General features: G+C 41.8%; 1 protein-coding gene across 1 annotated transcript in view; it reads right to left on the bottom strand.

Annotated features, from left to right (window-relative positions):
* LOC111871130 overlaps positions 1-19,105 on the bottom strand; it is a 231,342-nt gene that overhangs the window by 27,492 nt on the left and 184,745 nt on the right. The window contains exons 3-4 of the mRNA XM_023863981.2: positions 13,403-13,608; positions 8,868-9,003 (exon numbers count right to left, since the gene is read on the bottom strand). Of these exons, the coding sequence (XP_023719749.1) occupies positions 8,868-9,003; positions 13,403-13,608 (342 nt within the window). The remainder of the gene's footprint in view (positions 1-8,867; positions 9,004-13,402; positions 13,609-19,105) is intronic.

The raw sequence follows: 19,105 nt of genomic DNA, 5'->3' as shown, positions 1-19,105 counted from the left end.
GAGGGACTAGGAGAGCAAGAGAGTAATGTCCCTAAAGATACGAAGTGACAGTGTGACAGTAAAAGAAAAAAAAAGAGGGAGAAAGGAAAGATATAGAGGAGGAAAAAGAAGCATAAAAATGTACTAAGAATCGAGTGATGAAAATGGCGGAAGGTTACTTCAGTTTGTAAGGAAACGCAGGGTGACAACTGTGCCATTTCAGTAGCTGCATGTGTTTATACAGCGCCCGTCGGTCACTTGTGAAAAATACCCAGATAACTTGGTCTGTCCACTCGGAAGTTCGGCTCCAATCTAGAAATGCATTCCTCTCTCTCCCTCTTACTCCCCCCCCCATTTTCTCTTTTTTGTTTACGCTGACAAATCGGAGCCTTTCCCGCGCTTTATGCTACATAACAAAAGCCACAAGAGAGGTTAAGTCCAGACATCCTACCCCTCCGCGTTTCTGTTTTACTTCCTTAAGCCTGTGACGCATGTGCCGTTCCTTGCCCTCTCTTCAAGTGGGGTCCACACATAGCTCAAAGATTTTAAAGAAAGGTTAAATTAATTGCATTACATGCGCTCTTTCTTGGAAGTGAATAAAGGGACATAAAATAGTGTTGAGCGTGTCTGTCTGCCCCAGTGTTTAATATTGTAGCGTGAAAAGCCGCTGCTATGCAATAGGCGCATAAACAAACACCCGTTTCAATGAACCAGTCGAGGTATTGTTGGAATACAACAATGGAAACGGTGTTTTATATGTGGTTCGGGCCGAAATGTTATAAGGAGGATAGTTTGGAGCAACAAGTTCGTAGGAGTTGTCAGCAATTCAGTTGCGTGAAGTGACGTGAAGTAGCTGGTTGGTGAGTGAGACCGTTCAGTTGGCAGTTGAAAGTCAGCCTCTGGAGAGAAACCTAGGTGCTGGAATGAAATGGCCACAAGCCTCGTATTTAGTATTATAATGAGGAAATTGTTGCTTTCGCAAGAAGGAAGATTACTTTATGACCCATATTGTTAGTTCTTTTCCTTATGGAAGAAACAAGAGTGGAAATATGTATTCGAGACTGAACAAAATACATTGTAGCATGCATACCCGTTGCTAAGCAATGATTTTGTATATAAAGCGAGTTCATAGGCAACAGATTCAATGGACCAACTGGGAAGCGGTGTTCTCTATGTGATCCGTGCAACAGCTATAATAGAGAAACTGTTGGAAGCGGTGTTTTCTATGGAGTCCTTTCCGAGGTGTTATAAGCAGGACAAGTGTTGAGTTTAGTTAGCTGTGAGACATCGCCAGCCAGTAAGGACGTGAACATGGAAGCTGTGGAAGCTACGGCGTCGGAAGCCGTCGCCAGGCGACAACACTTAGTGCTTGCTGTAGTGAGTTGTAGAGTGTGTGAATTAGCGATAGCGCTATAGTTAGTTGTACTTGTAGTTTCGATCTGTAAGTGTTCAATAAATCCGATTACCAATCCAAACCATAGTCACCCAAATATCGTGACAATATTTTTCAAATTAGGTTTTCTTAATTATCAGTGTTTCACTCTCCCTGATGTTCGCTTGTTGATGTTACAAATTTATTACTGTACCACACGTATAGTTTATCCACAATGGTTCATCACATCAACTAAGTTACCTACTGGCCGCGCCATAGCTCAAGCGGTTAGTCGCTGGCTTCCCACCGCGGCGGCCGGGTTCGATCCCGGGTCTGATCAAGTGGGATTTGTGGTGGACAAAGTGGCGCTGGGGCATCTTTTCTCTGAGTACTTCGGTTTCCCCTGCCAATCTTCATTCCACCAATTGCTCCACAATCACCCACACCTATCATCTGGGGCTGGTACAATAGGCCAGAAGTGGCCGCAGTACAAGGGACTTAGTCCCACTCCACTAGCATAATAATAAAAAAGTTACCTATTTGTAAGGCCGCGCCATAGCTCAAGCGGTTAGTCGCTGGCTTCCCACCACGGCGGCCCGGGTTCAATATAGTGAGATTTGTGGTGGACAAAGTGGCGCTGGGGCGTTTTTTCTCCGAGTACTTCGGTTTCCCTTGCCAATCTTCATTCCACAAAATTCTCCATCACCATAATCACCCGGGGCAGGCTACAATAGGTCAATGAGTGGCCGCCGTGCCGAGTGGACCCAGTTGGACTCCACCCCCACTAAGCGAATGAAAAAAAGTTATTACCTATTTGCATATCACTATTTCTTCATTTACACTGCATTTGCTGCGTAGTGGGAAGTGAACAAAGAGAGTCTTGAACAGCTCGAAAATTGGAATCGTGTGTTCAAGTCTCTGTATCTGTGTCCTGTTGCGCTTGGCTTGTCATGTGAGGGGCCGATACCCCGTCAAGTGTAATCTAAAAGATTCATGGTTTCAGAAGTCAATAATGACCTGAACTGCCAGAGAGCCTCGTCCGTAAAGTTCAAAAAAAGAAAATCTTACTTTATCTAATCGCGTTTATCCAGATATCCACGCTATCCTGAGGTATCTGTCTCCATACACGCTTCCTACAAAGTTTTATGTTCCGTCCTAGTCCATATCTTTTAAGAGACTTACACGCTTAGAAACCCTGAATAAAAGTAATTACTGCAAAGTTATAAAATTTAATTATTTTCCTTTCAGAAATAAATTAGTTTGATAATTTACATGAAATCACGTTGAGTATATCGTTGTTCAGACTGTACATTTCAACGATGGACAAATTAAAGTACTCTCCAACTACCAATTACAGTAAATGGGTTGGTGTTTAATTGGAACCGATGCAACATGGCTGCAGCTCATTGGAATCAACGGAAGGAACACGCAGCCCACTGAGCCATGCTAATAACATACATGTTGCTATTTAACGGCAACAGGCAGAAATCAGTCGCTTCATGTGCCACTTATTCTCTGAACGTCTTGTGGCGGCGATAAAGACTAGGGGGTGCGCCGAGGTAACGCTAAAATAGCAGTTGGTTGGGGCGCAATCTATACAGCTTCTGCTCACATATAACTTCCATAACACCGCAGGCTAAATAATTTAAACGTACAGTGGAACGAAGCTGCACTGTTTATGTACGAGGAAGAGTCAGTAAATAAGTCTCAGATGGAAGAAAACAGCTATAATGGATGTAATAGGTTTCTCATGTGTACCACTAGGTAGCAGCACAGTCCAGCTTCATGACAGTGAAGGTAGCAGACGCGCATGAGCATATTCAGAGGCTGGGTTCAGTAGTTAAAATGGCGACAGTGCTTGACGAGTATACTACTGAAGAGCAACGTTCCTGTTTATGTTGGGAAGTGTTTGTCGCGTAAAACGGTTCACAACTTGGTGGCAGGCTTTTCGCTGATTAGAAAGTGGCTGAGGCAGCATTCAAAATAATTCTACGCTGAGGGTCTCGATGCAAGTGTATCAGTGTTGGTGAAGATGTTGAGAAATAAATGTTTCTTCTTCCCCCAGGTTCGAATATCACATGTTTCACGCTTTACATTCATTTGAGACCTACTTACTGACTCTCTCTCGCATTAAATGATTCATTTAATGACGATATCATTATCTCAGGCTATTTAGAAAGTGGTGATAGAGTGATTTAAGGACTGAAATGGGAAGGGTTTTTTTCAGTCTGCTGTCTTCATCGGTCGTTGCCCGGTAGCGGCTTCTAACGGTGGAAACCCGCTTACCTTGGTTTCCCGACCTATCTCTGTGTCTCGGCTACAAGTTTCTGACAGCAGCAGCTCTCTAACTCACTCACTCCACTAATTATCCTGCTTATAAAAACGGCCACGGACCGTACAGAAAACATTCCTCTGTTGATATATCAACTGTTGCATAAGCAGCCATCGGCACGGACCGCTCAGAAAACACCGCTTGCCAGCCAGTTCATTGGCGCATGCTAGGAATGTGTTGCCCAGCAACGGGAGATGTTCAGAGTCACCACTTAGCAATCTACATGCTACAGTATGCATGTGACTATGCGCAGAAGTAGGCCACTGTACATACGTGTTTCTATATCGTGTATGTACGTGTATGTTGAAGCATATGGACGCGGGCCAGCAGAAAGTAAGGAATAGAAAGTCATGCTTATTTGCTGCTTAGGCCACATTCCGAAATTTCAGTACAGCTGCACTTAACACACCTCAAATGAAGATCACTGAACAAATATAAATGGAAGCGATCTAACAGTCACATCTTTATGTAATCCTACTGAATAAGCTGAACAAATGTATAATTTCCTTTCACAGTGTTGAGACGCTACTCAGTTCTTAGCGACGGCCTCCTTGATGCATAGACTGCACGCAGTGATCTCCCCACAGCCTCTCGCGCGCTCTGTTATTACAGAACAGTACACAACGCTGGTATATAACGTGATTTTTCCTAATCCAATTATAATGAGAACAGATCCCTTGGTTCGCACACAAAGAGACCTCTTGTCATATTACGCAGGAAGCTGAAGCAGGGGCTTCAGGACAGAAAAATGCACTTCCTTTGTTACAGTTTGTTCTCGAGTTGTAACTCTATACCTACATTGTATCAGCTATTTGCTTATTGACAGAACTCGCAGTCTAGCAATATTACAAGGCCACCAAACTTGAAATAATTATACGAGGCACAGGGAAACAAAAAAATACATGCATTTGTGTGTAAAACTTGATGAAAAAACAGCTCTAGGGATACCTGAACGCGAGAGTGCCTATATTTATTTACGTTTTGTTGTGATTTGTTTATTTTATTTTTATCTTGTTTTGTTCCTGTCAATAAAGAGTTTTATTCTGTGGATTTCGTCATAAAATGAAACTGACAGTGAAGTGGACCTGGGTTGAACTCAGAGCAGAAGTGTGTTAAGACTGATACAACTTTGGGTTACTTACTTACTCATGGAGCTGAGCCCTTCTGGAGGAGCCGCCAATTCTGCAGCTACTCAAGAATTTCCCAGCATTTTATGGAACCCGAAGGTTTATTACTGTGTTCACAAGAGCCCTCCACTGGTCCCTATCCTGAGCCAGATCTATCCAATCCATACCATCCCATCCTATCTCTCTAAGATCCATTCTAATATTGTTCACCCACCTACGCCTTGGTCTTCCCTGTGGTCTCTTTCTTTCTGGCTTTCCCACCAATATCTTATACACATTCCTCGTTTCCCCCATTCGTGCTACATGACCTGCCCACCGCATCCTCCTTGACTTGATCATTCTGATTATACTGGGAGAAGAGTATAAGTTATGAAGCACAACTTTGGGTTCCCTAAGAAAATTAATTTCTTAATCAGTAGCAATTAGATATTCTACTGAGATTAAGAAATTCAATTTTCTTAGTCATTCAGTAAGAAATTAATGAATAATTGAGTCGTTCTGTTGTTGGTGGGTCAACCAAGAGGCAAAATCCAGTCAATTAAAGCTACGAAATTAGAAAGTAAGAACTAAGGACAAAAGGCACACCGAATCTCTGAATCTCAAAAGTTTTTACCAAATCCTGACGTACAAAAGTTACAGTGTTCTGAGACTAAGAATTCCACTATTACGGGAAGCAGGCTATATTATTCTTTAGGGTCTTCATTTCTTTGGACCAATTCAACCGTAAATCCTAAATTCAGTATTAATACCATATTCTTCCTAAAGAAAGGCTCTTCGTAAAATCTACAGATTAAAAAAAAATTATGTTTATTCTTGTGACATTCCAAAAAGTACTACCATAATAATGAGTTAAATGTAGGAATATTATTAGCGAATAATAAAATAAATAATTTCTCTTCATTTTCGACTTAGACAATGAAAATTAGGAATTTGTGTTGAGGCGTATACAATACAGAAATCAAAGGGAAGCGAATTTGAATTCCTGGGAGACGATACGAAATTTCTTCTTCCTTATTAATGTTCCTCTTCTTCCAATCGTGCTCGTTATCAATAATAATATAAAAATATGAAATTTCTACAGTATAAATGTTCAATAAAGACATCAAAATCAAAAGGGCGCAATTACATGCTCTGATGTTCTGAATTAACTTAACATTGCTCAGAATCGCTCAGTGCTGGCTCAACAAGCAGGTCCGTGCGCAGCTGGATGCGCAGTAGTGAGCAGCTCCAACTTCTAAGGTATAACTGTGTCTCCCACCTCACAAGCTGGTCCGCCGGTCGTCTTTTTATTATTAAAACAACGTAGATCATAGCGCTGGGATGTCATTGTGTGGCATATGAGTACTGACGAAACCGAGTTTCGTGAAAATCGGGCAAGTGGTTCAAAATCTCAATTTGCGAGGCCATGCTACACATGATGAACTGTGGGACCTACTCCAGAGACCACTGAAGAACATGAAGAGCTAATATTCAATAGACAACACGTCGTAGGATATAGGCGCCAAAATCTGGGCATTTCAGAGTGAAGATATTTGCAATATAATTGAGGTTAATTCCAAATAATTTAAATAGTGTTATATAATTCTCTTTATGCATGATCAAGTCAAGGAGGATGAGGTGGGCGGGGCATGTAGCACGAATGGTGGAGACGAGGAATGCGTATAGGATATTGGTGGGAAAGCCAGAAGGAAAGAGACCACTGGGAAGACAAAGGCGTAGGTGGGTGGACAATATTAAAACTGATCTTAGAGAGATAGGATGGGATGGTATGAGCTGGACTGATCTGGCTCATGATAGAGACCAGTGGAGCGCTCTTGTGAACATGGTAATGAACCTTCGGGTTCCATAAAATGCTGGGAAATTCTTCAGAAGCTGCAGAATCGGCGGCTCCTCCAGAAGGGCTCAGCTCCATGAGTAAGTAAGAAATTATCTGCAGACACACGCGGGCGACTTAAGGGCGCAGCGACACTACGTGATCTTTGGCGATGAGTTAAAGGAACTAAATAGCTTTCAGAATAAAGAACAGTAAACATAAACAATTTAATTAAGTATAAGTTCATAAATTTAATAACAGAAATATTTGGAATAACGAAATTATTATAAACTCCTTGAAAGTGAAAGCGTTTGAAAATTTCAGAATACGGGTGCATAAGCAAATTTTTTAAACTCGAGGACGTGAAAAATGGTGTGGAACATGAGAAGATGGATCAAAATGTGAGAAATTATGAAGAGATGCTGAAAAACGAAGTTTCCGAAATTTACGAAAATTTTGTACAGTTTTCTGTAGAGGAAATGAATGACCAGCAAAACGCATATTACATCGTGATACAAAAGCCACACGGTTCGGTGGACAGTTTATGACCCTTTCGTACTCTGGAATTAGGCCCACTTGAAATGTTGGTAGCGGAGAACAAATTTAACAGCACCAAACTGGCTCATAGTACGCAGCGTATTCTCTATTGATTCTCCCAACATAACGGCCTTCTGACGGACAGCAGCACAAAAACAATGGCCCTCGGCAATGTCACGCTCATTAGAGTCAGCCTTCTGTGGTAATTACCGCCAACAAATATTATTTATAGCTTAATTAATATATCCAGATTGTCCAATCTGAACCGAAACTTATCGTTCGTCTGTGATTCGTGATTACGTTTCCTCTCTGTCTTTGACAAATAACCCCCAAAATTATATACTCGTATATATACACTATATATAGCCTATGTAACGCGACAAATAAATTCAAGCAGGTCTCGGATTTGGCGAAGAAGTTCAATGGCCAATCTCCTCTACACTTGTAAGTACAATTATCATCTTCTTATCACGTAGACAGACGTTTCTTACAACACTCTTGTAATTACTGCTTCTGAAACAGTGGAAGCCAAACTGAACTGTTCTCGGCAACTTCCAGGACTCAACTAAACGTCTGACCAAGTCAAAGTCCAAGTCACATTGCGACTGACGGTCAGTCAGTCAGTAAGTCTTGGTGTTGAGCCCTATCTCCGGCTCATGAACAGATATTTATTACCGTCTGGCATTTACGGTCTCGTTTTAGTGGACCTCTCTGACGAGAGGACGGGTCTGCTTTTGTATATGCTGCTGGCCCTTGCCAGTACAGCCTTTCTCGGGTCTGAGTCCCTTGGGACTCGCGACCATATTTTACTGTCTCAGATTTGAGATACAAACGATATATCGAGTGAGGATCAAAGAAAATCTGTCCGTGTTCGTGTCACAAACGCTACATCCAGCCAGGTTCAACTAAATATCTGGTACATTGAACCCCCTTAAAGAGGTCTTTTGCGGACCCCTTATGGAACACTTTTCTCAACAGTTTGGTTTTCCCGTTGTCATACAACGCTTCGAACAATTCGTTGTAATCGTGGAAACTCACTGTTAGAATTCCAATGCTGCATTCCATTCCGCTGTCTAGGAAATGCAACGAACGCTGAAATATGCTCCATAGTCCGGGTTCTAGAAAGTATGTCACAATGCATATATAGTCACCTACCGGGGTGTGTGTGACTTATAAGACGGGTTCTGGATTGCATGAATGGATTTATTGATACGTTATTCGCACAACTCCGAACTACAGGCAATAAGGCGCTATCGCTGATGTATACACTTTACAGTTCACCGTTACACACACACACACACTGGTCCTCAGTCTTCACTAGTCGTATCCTGGCAACGTATTTATATAGGTCTCACTGTAACTTCAAATGAAACATGAAGTCTTCTTTTCACAGCCTAATTCCTTTCTTATCATTTCTTCTCAATCGCCTTGGACTGCAATATCCAGAACTCTTGACAACAACTAACTGCTCAAGTCAAAGTCACATTGCGACTGACGGTGAGTCAGTTTTAAATCAATTAATAGGCTTAAAATTGACAGTGTTATAAAATATCCGAATTGATAAATGAGATATTTAATACTTCTTTCTGACAAAACGGCTTAATTAAATATGACAGCTGTAAATTCACGCATTGCCAGCTTCTCAAGAAGGATTGTGCTCCACATATTTTCTTAAGTTACACACAGAACGATGTATTTTTTACTTACCCATAACTGTCATGTTGGAGCTCTGAGCCACAGTTTCAAAATTCGGTGCCTCTGTAGAAACCTCGCATTTATAATTGCCGCTTGTGTTGAACTGAAGGTTGGTCAAGGTCACTCTGTTCATGTCAGAATTCTGCAACTGAAACATAAGCAGAGATATTTTGTTATTGAATCAGTACCTGAGGAGCTTCCATCTGCACGTGGCTTTCACAAAACCGATAGATACACGTATTTTTATTCTTGGTGTTAAGGATAATACTAAATTTCACCAAATTCCATTCAGTCTTATCGGAGAAGAAATATTACGTCAGGGCAGAAATGGAAGAGAGACAAGAACAAGACTTTCATGACGCGTATTTATTTTCTGATCTTCGTCAATTTATCCGTCCGGCCGATCCAATAATTGAAAACCGCAGATACTGAACATATTTCGTTGAGCTAGTTATTTGGATCAAAGGCCGCGCCATAGCTCAAGTGGTTAGTCGCTGGCTTCCCACCGCGGTGGCCCGGGTTCGATCCCGGGTCTGGTTAAGTGGGATTTGTGGTGGACAAAGTGCCACTGGGGCGGGTTTTCTTTGAGTACTTCGGTTTCCCTTGCTAATTTTCATTCCACACATTGCTCCACAATCACCCTCACTCAGCACTTTATGGAACCCGAAGTCTCATTGCCGTGTTCAAAAGAGCCCTCCACTGCTCCCAATCCTGAGCCATATCAATCCAATCCAAACCATTCTATTCTATATCTCTAAGATCCATTTTAATATTGTGCACCCACTTACGTGTTGGTCTTCCTAGTGGTCTTTTTAACTATGGATTTCCCACCAATATCATATATGAATTATTCTCCTTCCGCATTCGTGCTATATGCCCTGACCATCTCATTCTCCTTGTCTAGATAATTCTAATTATACTTGGAGAAGAGTACAAGTTATGAAGCTCCTCATTATTCAGTTTTCTCCAACCTCCTGTCACTTCATCCCTCTTCGGTCCAAATATTCTCCTCAACACCCTGTTCTCAAACACCCTCAGTCTATGTTCCTCCCTTAATGTCAGAGACCAAGTTTCATACCCATACAGAACCAGAGGCAAAATTATAGTTATGTAGGTAGGACTCCTTGGAAGGGGGATCTGCCTGTCGCAAGGCCAGTACCCGTACAGGACAACAAAAATACAGAATAAACGCAGGGAGACATCCATGACTTGGATGGGATTCGAGCTCACGATCCCAGTGTTCGAGCTAGCGAAGACATTTCATGTGTCAGACCGCGGGGCCACTGTGATCGGCAGTCCTCTAGTTTAAGCACACTAAGTGTCTGTTCTGCATGGGTCGCTCTGCGTATACAAGCCACAACCTGACAGTCTTTGTTAAACCGCAATCATATCACATTAACAGCGTTAAGCTTGGTTATGAGAAATTTACATATCTAATCTAGACGGTCTCAAACGTTGGAAAAGATGTATAAATTAACGCCTTTCTTCGCCGTTGGGCTAAGAAGCAACTCATCAGTTTGTCTCAAAAAGCAATTAGGGAAAGGTAGATTAGAGTGCAGAAGCTATCGTGGAGTGCCAACATTTTGCTGATTACTTCCTGTACCAGTCTTCAGTCTGAGTTGCTAAAATTGTTTAGTTTCAATTCCATTTTCGTTTTTGTTTTGTTTTTCCAAAATGATTTCCTTAATCCTCCGATGGTACACAAATGAAGGTGTATAGAAGTACGAAAACCGAGTCTTATTCTTGATAAGCTGTCATTCTCTTAGCTACTCAAGAATTTGCCGACATTTTATGGAACTCAAAGATTCATTACTGTGTTTACAAGAGCCTTCCACTGGTCCGTATCCTGAAGGCAGAAAAATTTATTCCATATCATGCCATCTTATCTCTCTAAGGTCCATTTTAATATTATCATACCAGACATGACTAGGTCTTTGTAGCGCTCTCTTATTTCCGGTTTCCGATCAAAATCACATATGCATTCTTGTTGACCCCCATGCGTACTACATGCCCTGCACATTACATTCTCCTTGACTAGATCATTTTAATTATAACTGGCGAATATTTTAAAATTTATTAAGCTCCTCATTATGTAATTTTCTGCAATCTCCCGTCATTTCACCTCTCTTCGGCCCAAATATTTTCCTCAGCACCCTGTTCTCAAAAATCCTCATTCTATGTTCTTTAACGTCTGAGACCAAGTTTCATACCCATACAAAATCAAAGACAAAATTATAGTTATGTATATTATAACTTTTACGTTTTTAGGCAGCAGACAAGAAGATAGAGTTTCTTATCTGAACGGTAGAAAACATTACCCGAATTCGATTTTCTCTTAATTTCCTCATAATCAGCCCAGTCAAGCAGGGATCCTAATCGGAAGATAATGACAACCTCATCTCCAGAAGTGGTACCATGTTACGGACGTTCACGTTTTGATCGCTCCTCTTCAATGCCACATCTTAAGCTGGGGCCATACGAGCGCATAAAATGCGTCCCTTGTAAAGAACGTACTTTATGACGGTCGTTGCTGAGGTCACCACACAGTTGCAGAATGCGGTGCGTAGTTTCTTGCCTGCAATGGAGCCAGAAGAAAGCATATCATTCGCCTCGCTTCTTTGTTTCTACAACGGACGACACGACGTTCGTTACAACGGACGCATTTGTGCGCTCGTGTGGCTCCAGCCTTAGTGGACAAGGTTAACAACTGAATTCATAACAAATTAGGTATGTCTAAGACCAGTGAGGTATACAGTAGTTGGGCGAGGGATTATTCTACAAGCCGGAAGGTCACGGGTTCGATTCCCGATGAGGTCACTGGATTTTTTCCAATTTACCTAATTCTTCCAGCCTCATTACGGCCCTCGGGCCGACTCAGTATCTAATAGAAACCAGTTCCAGAAATCTTCCTGGGGGTAAAGGGCGGCCGGCGCGTAACGTTGACAACCTCGCTGCCAACTGTGAGCCGACTGTCAAGAAAATATGGGAGCATCGACATCCCAAAAGCCTACTAGTCTCCACGGCCTGTTACAGGGATAGCTTTACGTAAGGCCAGTACTTGATATGTTGCTGGCAACAAATAAGTTTTTAACGTGAACTTAAATATCTATACATAGCCACACTTTCATAAAGCCGTTACGTTTAATGAAAGTACCACGACTAGTACAATGATTCTGAGTACAGTTGCAACTGCAGGGTTTGTTCCTGTCTCCTCAGCTCACGTCTAGTGTTCCACTGGATGCAGATGACAGGCCGCGTTACGGCAGCGAATGTCTGTTGCGCTTGAAATTCATACGTCGCGAGGAAATTGTCTCTGAGGGGACTCATCCTTCAACTCCGAGACCTTTCCGACATGAAATAAAAACAAGTGTCGCTGGAAAGTGGCTTAAGGTAAAGTCGTTGCCTCATAAAAATTATCTTAGTCCAAAAATCCCGTCCAAGTTCATGCTATGGCAATTGATTTTGAAGAAACAGTTATTTCAAATGCGTAAAACTTGAGAGCCTTAAAATTATCATCTTCATTTCAAGCATTTTTATGTGTTTCTTGCTTTCGGGGAGTTATTCGATTCTGAATTTCAAAATTACTGCCCCGTATTCGGGGTTAGCGTGATTAATAGTAAGGGATTCTGGATTTCATGATTCAATTTATTGGTACTTCGTTACAATTACAATCAATTACTCCTCCTGAACAAGGTTTGCCTGACGAATCTCCATGAAGAATGTCTCACTGCGTTGAATGTCTCTGTGTCCGACGATATGGACTAGCTGTATCGACTGAGCCCAACTGGGTAGGTTTTACCTGAAGACGGAGGCAGAATCCAGTCTCCGAAAAGTTGTTTTTTGATAAATTAAGATGACCGATTATGTCCAGAAACATAATGTTAACAGATCTGATCAACGCGTTGCCAGGCAACAGCTCTGTAAACACGGTTTAACATGCAACAATAGATGAGGCTGTTTTCTACGTCGTCCGCGCAGATCAGCGGTGGAACAACGGAGTTATGCAACCAGTTTTTAAGCAACGACTCTGTAAACACAGTTCCGCATAAGCGGTGACGTCAGCAACAATAGAGACGTTTTCCGTTGGGTCTGTGCGTATAAGAGAAGTGTTCGCTGTCATCCAATGACAGAGTTAGCTCAAGGGCAGTTGCGAGTCAGTCGTAAGCTGGAGGAGTAAATCCAGAAGAATTTTTAGTTCCAAGGTTCTAGAATGATTGAAGACGAAATAGCAAGAAGACTTCTTAGTGATTTGAAGTGCTAGTTTCTGTGTTGAGATCCGTTGCCAGGAGACGACTAATGCACGTGCAACGGTGATTGGAAAGTGTGCAAATTAGGGACAGCGCTGTATTTGAGTGTGATAAAGAGAACTTATTAGCAAGGTCCTAATAGATCCAACATCCGAATTGGAACCCGTTATTTTCGTCACGCGTAGCCCCCCAACAAATGACAATAATGTTGCAGTAATGAGCCCTCATCACAAAGTTTTAGAGCTTGCTACTGCTGGTGATAAGCAAGGTAGATATTTCAACTGTCACCGGCTTACTTACGTCGAGCGTGATGCCGGGTGTGGGGAAGGCCTGGCTCTGCGGTTCGTAGTCAGGCGTGTACCGGAAGAACTCGCACTCGTCCTTGTACCACTTGACCGAGTACAGGTTCCTACTCTCCAGGTCGTATTCACAGATCAGAGTCACCGGCTGAAAGACATCAGCTGTGGGCGGCACTTTCAAACTCAGCAATCTCAGACCTCGTGCTCCTGCAGAAAAGGAAATGGAACATTCAGTCACATGACAGTGCCAGCTCTTGTCCGGTTATAACACTTATTTCTTAGTAGGAAAGGTGACGCTGTCCCAATGCTTAACTAATTAAGCAATATGCCATGAAGGCGTATGGGGAGTGGATATGTAGATCCACATTTTCTTGACCTCGGAACTAGGTGGAGGTGTGGTCAGCTTCACGCCCAGGCCACTTTACACCCGGGGAAAGAGCTCTCAGTACCCATTTTGCAGCAGCCTTGGTGGACACCAAAGTCGACCTGGAGGACGTTGAGAAAAGAAACTTCTTGACAATTTCGGGACTGGAACTCCGAACCCTTGGTTGTTCAGTCCGTAGCTAGTCGCTAACCAGGCTTACTTCTTAGTACGGGTCGATTAAAGAATCTGTATGCTTGACACAAAGATGTGTTTGGTTAGTTTTGATGTTCATGTAATAAAATTGATTTTCAGAGTAGAAAAGATTTACAAGTTCGAGACGATGGTACATTAATAAAATATTATGTTCCTGGACATCCTGTTGTCTAAAACCCTGTCGTGTTTTTATTTAAAAACGTAAGTTTCGGAAACAGGATTCTGTCTCCGTATGTCTCCGGAGATAGGGACTAGCTGTATCGACTGAGCCCAACTGCGTAGGTTCTACGTGAAGACGGAGACAGAATCCAGTCTCCGAAATGTTGCGTTTAAATAAAAACTGGACGATGGATAATGTCCGGAAACATAATATTTGTATTCTTAGAGTAGACTTGAACGGAATATATTTCACTATTTACCATGGAACTAGGCAAACTCTGTAAATTACATGGAGACAAATTACTACGAAACAAATACAGAAAGTCGAGTTAGAGACCCCAAAATCTTAGTTACATAGCAAATGTGGCAAGGAAACATCTTTAAAACCCACAGGTTATTCTACTGTATTGAAAACTAACGTGTAAAACTGACAGTGGAGGAATTCAGCTAAATACGAATATGTTCCCGTTCATTCATCTGTATAATACACGATTTAGGAAGAAAGGTATACATGTTTGAGTACCTCGCGTTTGCTTTTGACAGTTTAACACATTCACCTATAATGCAGACAATATGGCGGTGAAGGGCAGTGACTAATAGCCCTTCACATGAATATCAAATTTTAGTTTCACCTGAAGCTGATTTAAGCACGCGTGTTGGCAGACAAATGTATACTCTTCAATCACATAAAAAAAAACAGAAGAAAACGCAATTTGTGACACTAAGCAGAGAGAGGACTTTTTTACGTATTGTTGCGTGCATGATGCGGGGGTTACCTATCAACGGCAGCTTTTTATAGAGTCACTGCCTAGCGACGGGTCTATGCGACACAATATATTAATAAGTAAAGTTCAGGAAAGGCTTCGTTCTGGAAACAGTGACTTCGTAAAAAAATAATTCTTAGGATGTAAGATTTGAGGCTTTCACGGCGGTGACTATGAAGAAAGAAGTCTTCTGGGATTTGGCATCGTGTATGTGTGGTGTTAACCGATGTTTCGGTTTTACCGGTTCTCACGGTCTCTTCGCTTGCGGATTTCTTATATTTTCCCTTCTACCCTGACGATGGAGGCCATACGTTCCTCCGAAACGTCGGTTAACACCACATATACACGGTGCCAAATCCCAGAAGACTGCTTTCTTCAATTCTTAGGATATCTACGATACTTAAAGGCTACATAAACCGTTCGTAAGTCATCATTTGCAGTCAGACTGTAAGCTCTCCACTCTAAAATTCCGATGAACTTCCGCACTTGGCCACTTGCGGAATAACAGCGCAATTACAGAAGCCACACAGCAGTGCCTTAGATTTTACGAATAAAATTCATTCAAACACGTGAATAAATGAAATATACAAATTTCTTCCATTTCATAGCGTATGGCTGGCATTGTGGGTTTGAAGGACGTTCCAAATGAAAGAATGGTGAGGCAATAAAGAGATTTCAGTTAGCCCGAATCACAGAAAATAACTTTATAAGATATCACTAGGCAGCGACACAAAAGAAAATCGGAAAGGACAGGAGATTTAAGACCAAACAAAATGAGTTCCGTTTTGCTCTTTCTTCGACGCAAGAAAAGGCAGTGGGTGGGGGTAGAACTGATCCTGGGGTTCATTCCTTCTTCGTTGACGGGATTGGAATGGAATGAGCCTATCGGTTGACGTCTATAGGAATGGGTTTCCGACAAGGAGTAATTATCTCATCTCGCGCCCAGGGGACGCAGCTGTGCTCCGGTCGGACGGCGTCTCTTTCTAGTGCTAAACTCTTTCAACTCTGCTAATTAAGGGCTCTGTCAAACAAACCAGAAGTTTCGGTGTGACATTAGCTGTTAGCTAGACATCTAGTTGTCTAGTGGCTGTTTCAAAAACACCCAGGACGCTCGATCCGAGACGCACTCTGCCGAAACGTAACACAAGAAATGCAGAAGTTATAACATTCACAGATCCCTTGATTCAAAAACGGTCTACGGTCGACGTAGTGGTGCAGCCTTACCAAGCCCAAAGTTCAGAAATACGAATTTCGGCCCGTACAGAACTTACCCTAATGAGGGATTTCGTGGTTCTTTTCAGTGCTTCCAGTAAAATGCTAGGGCAGTGTCATGCAATAGGTTCTGCAGTTCTTTTCAAATTCTCTTTCAATTCATCATCCGTTACCATGATCCATTTTGGCGCTATATAAAATGTTACGTGTTAGTTAAGAGACACGGTGTTTGGATGGTCAATTGGATTTTAAATGAAGTAAACTATAAATCTACACATTCTACTTCTCACAACAGCACACGCTAAGTGTTCTACGTCTTCGAAAGCCGTTGCCTAGTAACGGTTCTCAACAATGTACATTCCTCTACTTACATCTTTGCAGGCTGGTGATTGTTTCACAGCTGACAGCTTGCAAATACTGTCGACTCTCAACTAGTGACTGAAACGCCTGGCTTGTTCAGTCCACACAATTACTGCTGATTATGGAAAACACGGAAGGCATAAAAAATTGCTAATTGCTTATTAGTAATATGGGAATTCTTATTGGAAACATAAATATAATCCCTGTCAAATAAATCATAAATCGATATAATCCCCGCCCTTCAAAATACCCAACATGTTGTGACTCATATGTGTAATTATACAACGGGTATAGATTAGTGAATAGATTTATTGACAAATTATTGGTCGTAGCTACAAATAACTATAACACTATCGCTGATATCCACACTTTACAAATCACTACATGCTAAGTATCCACCACACTGCAGTGTCTTCATTTGTCGTTTCGTGGTAACGGCTTATAATAATTGAGATTCTTCATCTTCTGTGCTCATGTCGTTGCCCCTGGTTAGCCTTCCACAGCGGAATTGTCAACTTGATCATAGTCCGTATCTTCTCAGCCTCCCTTGCAGATCTGCAACTGACTGGGTAGCCCCAACTGTCTTCCTCAAAACCCCTTTGCACGGGCCGAGTAAAGAACACCGTTTCCAACAACTCTATTGTTGCGTGCGTATTCGTTGCCGCGGGAACGTGTTTACCGATCCGTTGCCTAGAAAAGGCCGCTGTTTATTTGCCTATCTCATGGTCATTGCATAGCAACGGCTGTACATGCTAAATGTTGTTACAATCAACCTCACTGAACCTTGCGGCTCTAAAAAAAAAGCAGCTGAATTTCTTGACTTCCTGAGCTGGTTGCTACTTCACAAGGATTATATTCATTAAGCCACTTATCATTGGCTTAAAACGGGATAATGAAATAAAACTGCATTATTTTCACAAAGTACACTTCCTAGAGATTATAACAGAATTTACTATTGCATAAATTATTGGAAACGTAAGATGCATACTCTGGCAAAATCTTACCATCTCTGATAACTACACAGTAAATATTTTGAAACGGTCTGTACTCCTGGAGGCACGTATCAGTCCTAGCGAACTAAGTGAAAACTTGGATAACACGACGAGACAAAGCGATTTTCTGCATCAACAGTTTCAAAGAAAAACTTTTGTTCATTTAGGGCGTTTCTGTGCTTATTTCTTTGCCTTTCCTTTGGGTAACACGAACTAACAGTTGTAACGTGATCGTCTTGTTGATACAAAGGGGAACCGTGACCACGGAAACTACAAGAAACAAACAATGATTTACTGAATGATTTAAGGTCATGTGATACAAATTATCCCTAAAGAAACACATATTTATTAGTAAGTATATATGAAATTATTTATTTTTCTAGTATTGTCACGAATAACAAAATCGCATTTAACAATGCCCACTTTCTGGGGGATATTTGCAACATTTCATAGATAGAATACAAGCAAAATCAAATTTCTCAAATAATCTGTGATGTGATAAATCAGTCATTCTCAAATGCGGTTAAGTAATCAACACCATTAATATTAAAGTATGGATTTTCTGCTAAGGTAAGGAGGAGGTAAATTTCCTGTGCTTTACTAACTAAGCACTATACCATGAAGGCGTAAATGGTAATGGTTATATACTCGTAGATTCATATTTTCTTGACCTCGGCACTAGTGGAGGTCAGTTGTCAGTTTCACGCTCTGACCGCTTTCCCCCGGGGAAAGAGACCTCTGTACCCATTGAACAAGAGGCCGGGTGGGCCCCAGAGTCGGTCTGGACGTGGAGACGAGAAAATTCTTGACCGACCCCTCGGTCGTTCAGCCCGTAGCCAAATGCTATACAGACTACACTATCCTGGCTCCTGATGAATCTCTGATAGTATTGTTAATATTAAATTAAACAATCATGTTGAATTAGTAACGATGTAGAAATACTGTCTATAAAATAGGAAGAAATGAGCTTAAGTAGGAAGCCCAGAGTTTATGTCCTGCGTCTGATATTGCTGACGCAATGAGATGAAACGCGGGAGTAGAAGGAATCATACAGGCACAGAATTCTTGCTAGGAAATGAGTGAAAGTTACAACTTGGGGATATAATATTGTCACGATATTGTCTATAGACGGGATTTGCATCAGTAAATGGATTCATTGGACACTTACAAATCGTAACTACAAGTAACCCTAGCATTATCGCTAATTAACAACCCTATAGTTCATTGCAGCACGAACGAAATCTTCTCAGTCAGCTGTATCTTCACTGATTGTGGCCTGGTAACGGCTTCCAACATAGTAGCTTCCTCAGCTTCCGTCGTCACTTCTTTACTTGCCGGCAGCAGTCTCACAACTCACTCGTTGCCCCAACAGTCATAACTATAAGGCCGGCGGCAGTCTCACAACAACCTCGTCCTCTTCTCACTGCCGTCTCAAGATCCTCTCGTAATCGCAGCTGCTCCTCGTTATATAGCTCAAGCACGGACCACATAGAAAACACCTCTTACAACATTTCTTGTTTTGTAAGATTTGAGGCTTTCACGGCGGTGACTATGAAGAAAGCAGTCTTCTGGGATTTGGCACCGTGTATATGTGGTGTTAACCGACGTTCCTCCGAAACGTCGGTTAACACCACTTATAC

Source organism: Cryptotermes secundus, unplaced genomic scaffold, assembly GCF_002891405.2.
Source record: "Cryptotermes secundus unplaced genomic scaffold, Csec_1.0 scaffold250, whole genome shotgun sequence".
NCBI lineage: Eukaryota > Metazoa > Arthropoda > Insecta > Blattodea > Kalotermitidae > Cryptotermes > Cryptotermes secundus.
This window is presented reverse-complemented; position numbering and strand designations above follow the sequence as displayed.